This window comes from Heloderma suspectum, chromosome 4 (genome assembly GCF_057233095.1).
Source record: "Heloderma suspectum isolate Gila_16-S chromosome 4, 16-S_ref, whole genome shotgun sequence".
Lineage (NCBI taxonomy): Eukaryota > Metazoa > Chordata > Lepidosauria > Squamata > Helodermatidae > Heloderma > Heloderma suspectum.
Genome location: NC_139461.1, coordinates 117,314,733 through 117,328,558, shown reverse-complemented (window position 1 = coordinate 117,328,558; position 13,826 = coordinate 117,314,733). Strand labels below are relative to the sequence as shown.

General features: G+C 39.5%; 1 protein-coding gene across 13 annotated transcripts in view; it reads left to right on the top strand.

The window, feature by feature from the left end:
- The window catches only part of RELCH (RAB11 binding and LisH domain, coiled-coil and HEAT repeat containing), a 92,418-nt gene that overhangs the window by 53,587 nt on the left and 25,005 nt on the right, over positions 1–13,826 (top strand). For 5 of the 13 annotated variants that reach the window (XM_084850528.1, XM_084850525.1, XM_084850529.1 and 2 more), the window contains 7 exons: positions 267–390; positions 3,462–3,510; positions 4,539–4,618; positions 6,049–6,155; positions 6,941–7,040; positions 11,835–11,917; positions 12,111–12,174. In XM_084850528.1, the coding sequence (XP_084706654.1) occupies positions 267–390; positions 3,462–3,510; positions 4,539–4,618; positions 6,049–6,155; positions 6,941–7,040; positions 11,835–11,917; positions 12,111–12,174 (607 nt within the window). Of the gene's footprint in view, positions 1–266; positions 391–3,461; positions 3,511–4,538; positions 4,619–6,048; positions 6,156–6,940; positions 7,041–11,234; positions 11,318–11,834; positions 11,918–12,110; positions 13,311–13,826 lie in introns of those variants that run through there. The other 8 variants (XM_084850527.1, XM_084850526.1, XM_084850523.1 and 5 more) reach the window with 4 other exon arrangements.

Below are 13,826 nucleotides of genomic sequence, written 5' to 3'. Positions count from 1 at the left end.
CTTCCTACATGGTCTTACAAATTATGTTTTGGGTGGCAATATATGAAGAATAATACAGTAGAGTTGCCTTTTGGTAACACTAACTGTAACATCTCACTGATTGCTATTTGGCAAGCTTCCATAACTCATAATTGTACTTAATTGTAATGAAATGTATTGTGCCAAAATACTGGGGTATTCATGCAAAAGGATCATCTTGCTTACAGTATTGCAAACTTATTTTCTAAACAGTGGCTTATTTTTAATCTGAAACTTTGATTTTTCAGGTTGCCACAGCTTATAGAAATAGTTGGCAAAATTAATGTAGCCTCAACAGCCTGTGTACATGAATTCTCAAGATTTTTCTGGCGACTTTGCAGAACATTTGGAAAAATCTTCACAAATACAAAGGTAAACATACCTTATGTCTAGATGGGGAAATGAATTGTAGAAATACTTTGTGTCTCTATTTAGATAAGCAGTGGAATGCTACGATCAAAAAGTGCTAATGTGGAATTGCAGGTCTAGGAAGGATTTGGGAGGCTTCTACCTCACCTTTACTCAAGCAGGATTTTTCTACCAATAAAGGCTAGCACAGGCATCTATATGAATATTCATAATGAATGTATCTCGTTCAGTCCTTAAATTAATGTTTCTTTACTTATGTAACTGTTCATAAACTTTTCCAATTTTATTTTGCTCATTTGTCTGTATTTCGATTTGTATTTTTCCTGCTCAATTCTGAAGGCTTGGGGCAGGGAACCATAGCTGATCCCACCATGAAGTAGATAGAATCCACCATTTGGGGTTATTCTTTTGAAAAATTCTGCCCTAAATATGCCTCCCTAGCCTGTCCATGTTGATAAAGAAGGAAGCACGTTTCTTCTCTCACCATATTTTTATTGGAACATTTATGGTTACACATGTGTACCTTTAAATCTGTCACTAAAAACCTGTCACAGCTGTTGGTGGACAGGCAAGCTAAAGTCTCTTGTTATTCCTGGACTGTACCGTCATGGAAAATATTGTGCCACTCCAAAGAACTAGCCACTTTAAGAGCCCTGTCTGTCATCATTTTTGAGGCTCTTCCTTTTTGCTGCTGAAGGAGATGGCCCTGCAACTAAGTCTATTAAAATGCAAAATGCATTATTAAAATCTAAACATATAAGACATACAGGAAGCTAGCTAGTGCACTCACTAACACGCATGCTAATACCAAGAGCAGTCATCAACAGTTCCACTCACTAGGGTTCACCATCCCTTGCCCTCTGGTGAGAGAGACTTCCAGCAGTGCAACTGTTAGATAAGAACAATGGGCATTATCCAGTACTGCTGCTGCACCACTGCTCATTCCTTTGCACCCACAGAACCAGCCACTACCACAACAGAAACTAGAACTTCCTAAAGCAACCCCAGAAATGAGCAGAAAGGCTTCTTTTCCAGAATGGGACAGGTCGGCAGAGCTCCTTTCTGCGAGCTCCACTAAACTGCCATGTTCCAGAAATTAGCATTTTTGCTTGTTTCTGATTGGTTCAGGGACTGCTAGCTTCCTGTTGCGCTTGTGGTAGGTCCCTCTAGTGCACAAAGGCAGCACTGGATATTGCTCAGAAACAGCAGGGATTTCTACCATTATTTCCTTATTCAAACACCTGAGGAAGTGAGGCAAGACCCTGCCTCTTTCTCAAGCTCTCTGTGCTAAGTAGCGGGCTTGAGGGAGAAGCAGGTTCTTTTCTCACTTGCAGGAAGTTTTGGAAAAAGACAGAAACAGCTGGTTAAATGCTTACTGTTTATATCATCCTCCAAAGCTTTCTGTAAAACCCTTCCCCTTCCTCCAGCATGTAGTACTTACTAGGGACCTGAAAGGAGAGGCAAAGACTTTTCTGATTTGCAGAAAACTGCAAAGGGACAAACAGCAGGCATTAAACTCCTGCATTTCCTGTCATTCTGCAAATCAGAAAAGTCTTTTTCCTCTTCCTTGAGCTCTCTGTCAAACACACAGGTTTTGACAGAGAGGCAGGGTCTTGCCAAACATTGTGCTGCAGGACAAACAGTGCAAGAAGCACCTGCTATTTCTCCCTTCAAAGCTTTCTCCAAAACCCCACCTTTCCTTGCAGCCTTCCATGTTTGCCAGAATGCTTGAAGAAGAGGAAAATGTATTCCTGACTTGCAGAAAGCTTTGGAGAAGCTCCTGATTTTTCCATCCTGCTACAAAGCTTTCTTCCAAGTCAGAAAAAAATATTTTCCTCTTCCTCATGTCCTCTAGTGCTCACAGGAAGAGAGGTGGGGATTTCTATTCCACTTTGGGGCTGGAATAAACTAGAATTGGTGGTGAGGATAGCTAGAGGCTTATCTAGTAAGCCAACCTGATATTTCATCCCTGTCCAAATCCAGCTGTCTCATAGTGCTTCCAAAATGTACTTAGGGCCATTGGTAAACCTCAAAGTTCTCTTGGGACAGCCCAGGTATATATTTTTCTAGATGCTCTTACTGTCTAATTATGACACTTGGATGGTGATGTTTAAAATACCCTTCATTGATCTTGTTTATTTTAGCTAGAACCCTTCCTATATCATAGCTATGGTCCCACTTGACCAGTGCTAGTCCCAGTCAGCAGGGGAGCCTGCTTAGCTTCTCCATAGAAGTGTGTGCCAATAATTTTTCAGTTGACCATGCTGACTGTCCAAATGAGCAGTGGTATGCAGCCAACCAGAAATTCTTGAAATATCCTGTGCATGAATGCCTGTAATCTGACATATGACTGTTACTTTGCACTCCTATAAAAACTATTTATAAATTTAAATTATTGAAAATCCTTTTATTTGTTCTTATGTTAGTTCTGAAATAGGTGGGGTGTAGAGGAGACGAGGTACCTATTGGGCCTTTATAAAGAGGAGGGGGGGTTGCATTTTGGAGGCAAAAGCTAAACTTTCATACAATGTGAAATAGTACAGTAATACAAAAAATTTACAACATACATGGCGAGAGTGGTTGCATTCCTTATAAACGTACGTCTAGTAATCGCACAGGTCTTAAACATTTGCTTTACTATTGCAATAAATGAAGACTTCAGTAGAACAGACCGTGGTTTTTAAATATTTAATAATTAATCAGAATTTGAAAACAACCACCAGTTTCGAAGGACAGATAATGGTAAAGTCAAACTTTTCTTTCATTCCTAGTCTTTTCCCTTTAAAGCACGCTACATTTTTCATTGGGGTTACCATGCCACTTTCTCCACTTAATTCTCACTTTGTCAGTATTTATTATAAACCATGATGTACACGAGCCTTTTCCAGCCTGGTGCTCTCCAGATGAGTTGAGTTGTAGCCTAACATACCTGGAGATGCCTGGCTGGGGAAGGCTGATATACTCCAAAGGACACATAAAGCACTATTGTTTATGCAATGCCCAGTATTTCCATTAATACATTGCAACTTATATCAAATATGAAATGGTGTCTTCAATTTGTATTCCATTTTTAGGTAAAACCACAGTTCCAGGAAATCTTAAGGCTCTCTGAGGAGAACATTGGTGAGTAAGAGTTGTTGTTTTTACTAGAGAGTTTAAAAAAACAAACAGACTTAACTGGAAAGAAATGTTAAGTTCATTACTTTCTACAAATGAGATTTTGGAGCTACTCTAATTTCTGATTTCACTTATGACACTGAGTGTTCAACATTAGGCTGACTTAAAGGCAATAAAATGTCTGAATGTGTGTATGCTTTTTATGGTATTACAAGGCGTCCTTTTCATTAGTTTTTTCCCCATAGTCATGGGAATTCCCACTGCATGGATTCTCGGTTGCTTAATCCCTTGTGTATTTGGCATGTATTCACATTATACATGCTAAAAAGGTAACATTTGTGATGTGAATGTATACACCACAGAGAATCCAAAGTGATATGTGAAGGGGCGGCCCTTACCCCAGGTTTGGTGTGCTTTGTTGTTTTAATGGGGGAGAGGAAACTAAACAATTAAGTTAGTACACAGGATCACAGTTCTGTTTTGGGTAAATAAAACGAGATAATTTCTGATGCTTATATCAGCAAAAGTCAGTCCGATACATTTTTGTATGAAGCTGCCTTATGCTCATTCAGACTATTTGTCCTGCATGGACTGTATTCTCTGACCGAGGAGCTCTCTGGGGTCTCAGGCAGAAAGAAGTCTTTCCCATCACCCCCGACTGTAGCCTTTTACCTGGTAGAGTTTACCTGGCAGAGCATATGCTTTGCATGCAGAAGGCCCCCGGCACCTCTAGCTGCTGGTGGGGTTGGAAAAGAATCCTGCCTGCAACCCTGGAGAGCCACTGCCAGTCAGTGTCGACTGAGCTAGACGCTCCAATGGTCTGGCTCGGTATAAGGCAGCTTGCTATGTTCCTAACGTGAGATCTTCTGTGTGCAGATCAGGTGCTCTGCCGTTAAATTATTGCTCCTCTCCTCACTTCGCAATTTTGCTTCTAGTGGGCATGTTATAGGATTTGGCAAATGTGAGTTCATTTTTAAGACCACCGTGTTTATGCTTTTAATTCCTCTTTATTAGCTTTTATTTCTTAATTGCAGATGCTACAGCAGGGAATGGAGTGCTAACGAAAGCCACAGTTCCTATCTATGCAACAGGTGTACTTACATGCTATATCCAGGTAAGCAGTTCAGTACTGAACAGTACATGTCTCTAAAATATATTCACATTTTAAATGAGGGTGGTTATCACTTTTTTAGTAAAAACAAAATTGTATAAACCTTAAATACACAGTAGAAACACATAAACATTGGCACAGATTCTAATTGTTGTGAACCACCCAGAGAGCTTTAGCTATTGGACAGTATAGAAATGAAGATGATGATGATAAAAAATAAATACGATGAGTTAAATTAGGAAAGTTTAAGAAGGAAAACACTTTTCTTTGGCCCTTCCTCCCTCCTGCAGCCAAAACTGAGCAGACCTCTGCCCAGTTTGGGGCAGTTCTCCTCTTCTTCAGAAGCCTCGTCATAACTCTTCAGACTTTGTTCAGGGAAGCTCCCAACCTTTCAAAGAGGCTTTTCGGGGAGCGCAGATGGCTGGAGGAGGGCATGGGAAATTTACCATGAATGTTCATTAGGGTCTGAAGAACACATTGCTGTGGTATTCCCAGTAGCCCTGCTATTGTAAGTGTGATAGTTCTCTCCTTGTGATAAGGGAACCTTTCTCCCGCCAGGGACTGTATTTTAATTTTTCTCCTGGGAAAACTAGGGCCTCCAGTATGTGCCCTTCTTTACCATAACTGGACAGTGGTGCTGCTTGCCCAGTTGGAAATAGGAATATGAGAACTAGAATAAGAAGAAATACAGTCTGCTACAGTAATCCCTATCTGTTGTGGAACTGTGCAGTTTGCCATTATAGTAAATTAGCAGCAGGCAGAGTTCAACCATTTTTTAAGTACTCCGCTAAGTACCCCAGCTGAGTGGGGAGGGTGATCAAAATAGGAGTGTGTGACATCAAAATCTTTGTGTGTTTAAAAATGTCTTAATGCCTACTAATAGCAAGATTGGTTGGAAACATTGCTTTCAGTAATATTGTGGAATTCACATGGTAAGAAATCTTGCATAAGAATCCCAGTCAAAATGGGTCATTTGAATTTGTCAAGTATATGGCACAGGAGCAAATATGAAGAGAACAGCGACATTTGCTTCTCTTCATAGCTTATAGCATTCAAGTATTTGTACATGTGTACAGAGATGAAATATTTTTACCAGTTCTGTAATGCTGCCATCTTCAAACTTTCTTAAGAGTATAGTGACAGACGTCAACATAAATTTGGCTGCAGACTTCAGCAGAATTAATACTTCGTCATTGATTGCTGGTTCCTGAATGATGACATGGTGCAGCCCACTGCATCTTAGACGTCTGCCAACAGTGGAGCAGCCAAAAAGCTGAAGAGTAGGCATAGTATCTCTGGATCAAGGAGTGCAGTTGATATTTGAGTCCCCAAACTGTTACTGGATCTCCTTTTGAGGGCCACAGAGATAGGTTTTCAACCTCCTGACACAAGTTGTGAAATTAAGATTTAAAACTTTGAAAACTTACTTTCAGGAAGAAGACCGCAAGCTGTTAGTTGGATTTTTAGAAGATGTAATGACGATGCTTTCATTATCCCATGCTCCCCTTGATAGCCTGAAAGCATCTTTTGTGGAACTGGGGTAAAGTATACTATATAACTGGAGCTGGGATAAAGTGGTGTGTCTTTCTCATGCAGGTTCAAGTATAAGAAATGCTCTTAAGTATTAGTTTCAGCATGTATGATACCTTGCAGCACAGTCATACTTTCATGTTTTGTGACATTGCCCTGGCAAAAGTGCTGAAGTATCTTAGTTGGAGCCCTTAGTGAGCTGACTCAGCAAATCATCTTCTGAAGTTACCCTAAAATCATGCCAGGGGAGGGGGGGAATGTTGCATATTAATTGTTAAATTAATAGTAAAGCTGTTCACCCAGGAAAATAATAGTAAAGCAGTTTACCAAGCAGTAATAATGAGGATCTTTTCTATCAAAAGAAGTCCTTAAAAGCATATTTGGAGATCTGCAGTATCAGATCTACATGCTCCATATATTCTGGAGACTGATTCAGAAGCTTGTCAAATTATTTCCATAGTGCCTTCTATGTAAATTTATATTTATTTACATTATCTATGTAAATTTATATTTATTTATTTATAATTTAATGTAAGTCTTTGTCCCAAGGAGCTTACAAACTAAATTTAGACAGGAGAGAGACAGGGGCGGAGGGGATGCAAAGGTTGCACGAGAGCAAAATGCAGCTACGGGTACTTGATATCAGTTTAGATTGAGGATTAAGGTTAGTCAAGGGCTTCACAGAGAAGGTGAAATTTGAGGAGATATTTGAAGAGGGAAAGTGCACAATAGGCAGAGTCGTTTAAGAGCAAATGACTATTTATAGTGCCATCTTGGTTTTTTTTTTGTTCTCAGCGCAAACCCAGCATACCATGAGTTGCTGCTAACTGTATTATGGTATGGAGTTGTCCATACTTCAGCACTTGTTCGGTGTACAGCTGCTAGAATGTTTGAGGTACGTGCTTACCAAACATATGTTAAAGTTGCTTCATAGTACGGTATGGGAACTGGTGCCCCAGGGGCCAAATCCAGCCTCTCAAGGAAAGCCAGCTGCCTCCTGTGCCTACCACCACCACTCACCGCCTCCCTTCTCAAGTTGGATATGTGGCAGAGGGAAGCATTAGGCAGGCAGGAGGGAGTGGGGCATACTCAAGTGTAGTGTGGGACTACAGCCTACACCCTCACTTTGCATAGGGCAGCTAGCCCCACATTTTGACTGATTGCCACAGGCTTGCATGAAATTGTATTGCACCCTGGAGACCTCTGTAAATGTGCAGTGGATTCTGTGGGTCACCTGCCTCCTCCAAGTTGCCTTTTGCTGACTGCTTGCTGAGGACGGAAGTGATTGGGGCAGAGGGAAATAGATCTTACCCTCTATCCCTTTATGCCACTATCAGTGCAAGAGGATCCACAGCCAGAATTAGTTGATAACTGAGGCTTTATGTTGTCTATTGTATCCAGATATTGAAAAGCGTATATTGCATTATATTATTTTAAAATACTTCTAAGAAGTTGTGCACTGTGTGATGGAGCAGGATATTAACACTCTGTAGCTTAGATCCTATAGGGTTGTAAGTTTTTCAGCAGTCATTTATTTACCTCAAGTGTCGCTGGCCTGCATCTAGTTGCAAGATGTTTTCATGGTAACTGGCAAAGTTAGACTTCTTTCTGTTTCTGATTCGAATATTGGTGCCTTGCATGCTTAGAAACATCCATTGGCTACGAGGAACCATTTCAGTGCTGAATTCAGTGTTCAAACCAGATATGTACTGTAAATATCTTGTGAATTGGGCATTGTCTGTTAACAACAGTGAGTTGTTTCCAGTAATAAAATCTGAATTGGGTATATTGTGGCTTAAAAACAAACCCCGCAAAATATTAAATAGGGGGAAGAACAGTCAATGCAGCATGTTTTTCTTAGTACACCTGCCATTGCTGCTGCCACATTGAACATTTAACTGCTTCAGCAGCAGGAAAAGCCAAGGGCTGCCTTCCATTTGCGAGCAGCAGAGACCAGTCTTTGATTTTCTATTAGATTATGAACTGACTTAGGATACTTCTCATTTTGTATGGATTTAATGTAATTGCCTTATTAAATTTTAATCTTTAGCTGCCTTGATCATGCCAGTGGGATAGAAATTTAATAAACAATCATGCCTTTGAATGCTGTTTGGAGCATTTGTGGGAGAGGGTCTCAGATATTTTTATTAGTCATAAAAAGAGTGGTCAGGATCCAAAGGATTGTGCAGCTAATTCCACATGCCCGACATGGGTTGGGGATTATGTTTTGTTTGATTAGCGATGCTATTCGCATTTGTAAATAAGGGGAGTTTTAAAGGAGATTGTGATACGGCACAGAGGTTTGTCCTGTTGATCTTCTTTGGATCCTGGACAATATATACGTGACCACTTTCCATTCTTTATGTGTGCACACTAACATTTTGTCCACCTACATTCAGTGCACATGTCACTCAGAATCCAAAGCTAACCTGTTCAGGGAAAAATACTGTATTAATAATTGATTCTACTTACTTCTACATGATGATGATATATGGTCCTTCTTTGTCATTGTGACAAAGAATTGTGATAAATACAGCACACAAGGTTAGAAATAGAGCTGCTTCTTATACTTATATTACATCTTTTTCCTCTCTGCAAATAAGATGGGCTAATTTGTTGGGAGTGATGTTGCGAATTTGAACTGAGTCTTTTCTTCCCTTTGAACTATCATTGCATTTTGAGAAGCACTCTTAAGCTAGCCCATGATATTATACTGTGAATCTGCCTCCTGGACTAAACTCTTTTCCTATGACAAAGGAAGAATGAAACAACTTTCTTTGTAGTTTAATATTTATTTAATTTCTTTCTGAAGGACATGGTGCAAATTCCCCCTCACACTTTCTTAACCATAAGTATTCCCTTTTTATAAATACAGCTGAAATAGTGGCAGCATGCAAATACCTACCTACCATTACTCTAGTACATTCATAATATGTAGGCAAATATAAAGTGTTATTTGAGGCCACTATAAACTAACATGCTGTTTTTTATCTGGCTTTCCCCTTACTTGCTCTTTTTGTGTGTGTGCATGTTAACTGCCTGTATTAAACTATGTGAATAATCTTTAATGTTCTGTATTGACCCAAATTTGGTCCTGGTTTGAACACAACCCATGCACAGTAGGAATATGAACCATCAGTTGAAACCATGGGTGGGCAGAACTTAAAACAGTGGTCCTGTGCTGGAATAGCTTAGTGCCTGCTTTTTGCAAAGAATGCTGGACTAGGTATATCTTGATCTCATCTAGAAAGGTTTGTTCTTAAGCAAGAGGACATACTCAAGATCACTTAACATGGACTAGTTATGGCTTTAACAGTTTGAGATTCTGAGAATGCACTCTTGGTTTTTAAACTGAACGCATATTAGTGGTCTGCAGAGATGCTACTGTGTAAACAAAAAACAATAAAGTACACCATGCAAGATTAAAATAACCCACCCCTGGTTTAAAGAAGGCAAGAGCAAGTAAACATTTTGGTTTTCTGTCATAATGCCCTTCCTTTACACCTTAAAATCAAAGCATACCTTAAAGTGAGAATTTGAATTCTCAAATTGTGATACCTGATTATATTAAGGCTTCTTTGCTATGTGTATCGCAAACATTTTTGTTCAGGAATATGTTTGCTAAGGAGTTTAAAACTATGATAGTTTTTTTAGAGCAGCCTTAATTAAAAAAAAATGCATCTCAGCAGCTTCAGTATTCTAATAGAGAAAATATTTGTCACATGATCACAGAAGAAGGTTTGCAATAACAATTCAACAAGGCAATGGTCTATTCTTAGTATTCTAAAGACAGCTATTTCAACCCGGATTTGCTGTGTTCTCCTGGAAACTTAATTATGGAAGCCCATTGGTGCTGCCCATGACTAGGTGTTTAAAATGGAAAGACCATTTAATACTAATCATGGAAAGCTGGCAGGTTATACTATAAATATTTATAAATTTCTCACTTTTATACTGAAAAAAATAGTGATAATTTTCAGTTTGAAATTAGTAAAGCTCTATCATTTTAATGGAGCGGTTCCCCGGTAACCTATAGGTATGCATCAGTGAATGGTTTTCTGGCTACCTACAGCATGTGTGGAAAACAATGTAGCACCAAGAGGTAAACACATGGTACCAAAATGTTAGGCCCCTCTGAAGAATACACTTGGAAACTTCTGCTGCAGAGAATTTCTAATGACAGTAAATAGGAAACATGTCTCACTAAGTGTATTGTTTGAGTTTCCTAGTATGTTTACCTTTAAAAAAAAAACCTCTATGAGCAGGCCCACACAACTAATGAGCAGGCTGACTGTTTGCCCTCTATGTCCTTACATGGACATCAAGGATAATTTAAGATTACCCACATGTATAATCCTTAGCTTCTGGGATTAATCATGTTTAAAACCCTGTGGCATCCGAAAAGGTTTTTGCAAAGTCACATTTAAAATGCTCACATGCAATTCCAGCTGTAATGAACAGCAGTCTTACAAGAGCTGATCTCCAATGAAACTGACTCTGGAGATGGCCACAAAATGTTTTATTTATCCATTTTACAGGTATTAATATCTCACCCCTCATATTATTCCATTGTAATTAACAATGGAAGCCCTAGAGCGCAGCATATGCTCCCAAATCACATGCACTGCTTGGCAGTTCTTACTGTATCTATCAGTCACACAGTTACATAAATCTTCACCAAAAGTGAATTCCCTCCACCACCACCAACCCCACATTTGAGAATAACTCATCGACAAAACTTGCATAGCCCTTGATAGAAGTGGGAAAACACAGCCAGAATGGAACTCCATATGAAGTCCATTTAATTATTTTAAAATTGCAACGCTAATGTTCAGAATGCCCTCAGATTTTTTTGTTCTTAACAGCTCCACAGTTTGTCTAGTTCGTGCCGCCTGCTTGGGCCACTTGCGCTTTCATCGTGCCTTCTGCATATTTATATTTAAAGGGCACTTTAGCGTAGTGGTATTTGCTTCTAATTTTGGTTTGCTTTTTGTGTTTTTCTTCCTCTTGGTTGTGCTGCTCTTCCCATGATACTGTGCTCACTCTTTCCGTGCATCACCTGTGGTACCCCTCTGCTCTACCCACTCAGCTGTTGGTGAAGGGGGTACATGAAACTCTGGTAGCTCAGAGAGTTGTTCCTGCTCTCATTACTCTCTCCAGTGACCCTGAAATGTAAGTTTCTGACTGTCTTATACAACTAGCATCCCTCTTATGACCTGTCAAGAAATAAACTATCATTATATGCTTTTTAATACTCTAATAATGAAAATGAAGAAGGCTTTAAAAAAAAGCCGTGAATACTTTAAAAAAGACCGTTAAGGTCTACCTTTGAAATACAGTTTCTATTGGCTGATAAAATTATTACAATATTTGGAAAATAAATGCATAATGCACCTTTTAAAGTTGCTGTTTTTTTCTCAGATGAAACTGTGTCCAGTGCCTGAACATGTGCCAAAGGCTATTGTACTTATGTTTGTTTCTTCCACGCTGAAGAGGGATGCTACTCTCACTAACGCATTATTGCCAGTAAATGCTGAAGCATGAATAGAGTCCTTAACAGTGTTAATGCCCTGTGTGGGTGACTAAACTCAGAAAGGCCAGTGACTCTGCCTGCCCATCCTCAGTCACAGCTAACGTAGTTATACTTCCAGTTTAAAACCATTTTTATTGCATGTTGACTGGTTTACAGCTGACTCTTCGAGGCATGAGTGAAGCCTTAGTTGACAAGCGGGTTGCTCCGGCCCTTGTTACCTTGTCCAGTGATCCTGAATTGTGAGTTTCTGACTGTGACCTTGAGTTAAGTCTGTCTGTCTCTTTTTTATTATTATTATTACTCTGAGTATTCTTCCTGCTCTCTCGTCATTGCTAGAAATTAATATATCTTAAAATACTAATTTTGAAATTGCATTATCTTTAATTGAAATCTGTTTTAATATTAAAGGCTGAATATTTTTTCCCCTCTTAGCTCTGTAAGAATAGCCACAATTCCTGCTTTTGGTACCATCATGGAAACGGTCACTCAACGAGAGGTAGGATGCCTTCATCTCATACTAAGATAACAATAGCTGTTTGTATTCAGTGGAATGCTATAAGGAGAACTTGACAACACACTTTTCCTGATTGTCAGAGAGCTAGTAGTTTAGGCGTGGGTGACTTTTTTGCACCCAAAGACCACATGTGAATGATGGGTGATGAATCTGCGGCCGTATGCCTGTGGTGAGCATGGCCAGGACTGGCATTCCTGTTGCCCCCGTACACAAATACAGACTACCACCCCTACCCTGAATCTCAGCATGCAGGGACGGTGAGATTTAAACCTTCCTTCTGCGCTGAGGTCCCATTGCATACTTACCCTGCCCCCCTTCCCTGCTGTCCAGCCAACTGATGTTGGCCATCACAACGGCACTCTGACCAGCCCACCAAACAGCTGTTGGCAGGTTGAGGAGAGCATGACTTACATAAGAAGGGCACTGCGTGGAAAGGGTCATACCTCCTTGAACTGCTGGGAGTAGACTTGACTTCTATCTGAGGGTTATTTTACTCAAGTTAGACAGGCAAAAATCACTCAACCGTAAAAGTTTTCCATGGGGCTACATTCTCCATTGACCGTTGAAACTGGTCCTCAATCACTAGGTCTCTCAAAGGAGGTATAACAGTTGGGGAGGTGCAGACTCCTTGTTAGCTGGTCCCTTCTCCCCACGCAGTTATGTTTTCAAAATATAAGGATTAATCTGTGTAGAATATATGTCTTTATTAAGAGCCTTGTAATAGTGGGGAGTGACCATTTTTATTGTTTGTTATCTGCTCAAAGTATCCTAGGTGCTTGGGGGGAAAAACAATCCCAGTCTTCATGCTTACAATCTAATAGACACAACACAAAAGGGAAAAGAGATAGTGGGGGAAGAGTAAAATAAGCAAACTCAGGTACCAGTTCTTAAAGTTGCATGCCTTGCCTTGCCCTGCTCCTAATTTTGATTAGGCCAAATTGAAGATAGACAGGCTATTTTGCTCATTTTGATTTTGGGCTAGCAGTATGCAAAGCAATGAACATGGTACAGAGCAGGGTTACACATAAACCAAGTGCCAGTGAACTGTTTGCCATTTCCTTTGATGTCCTGGTGTTCTGTGGAAACATCTATGCATAAAGTTATACTAATTGGCATATGTGTGTAAAAAAAAAAATTAAGTCAACATTTTCTATAAAGAGAAATTTCAAGCATCATTATAATGTAACTTCAGGATGAGACAATATAAAACACATAATATTAACTTTTTTATTGAATCAGCAGATCAGATTTTCATAACCTTACAATTAATAAAGCTGAGTTTCTAATGGTAAAATCTCTGCAGAGTTTGCATTCTTGTTATTTCAGCCTGTTCCTTATTTTCTAAAATAACATAGTTGAGGAAACGCAACTAAGAATTTTGTACTGACTCACAGTATTCAAATGCTGAATAAGTAGTAGTAGGGTAGATTAGATTCTCTGGCCTATATTTGAATTTAAAGAACAAGTTATTCATATATTCACATTTATGCTGGAGAATGAGGTGTGTTAATGTCTTATTTGGGTTGAGTCCAGAAGTTAGAAAATGAGCACTCAAAACATCAGTCAAGATTGAATATGAATGCACATATATTCAGAGTACCGGTGTCTTTAGAGGGGTTTTGTTGTTTATGAGA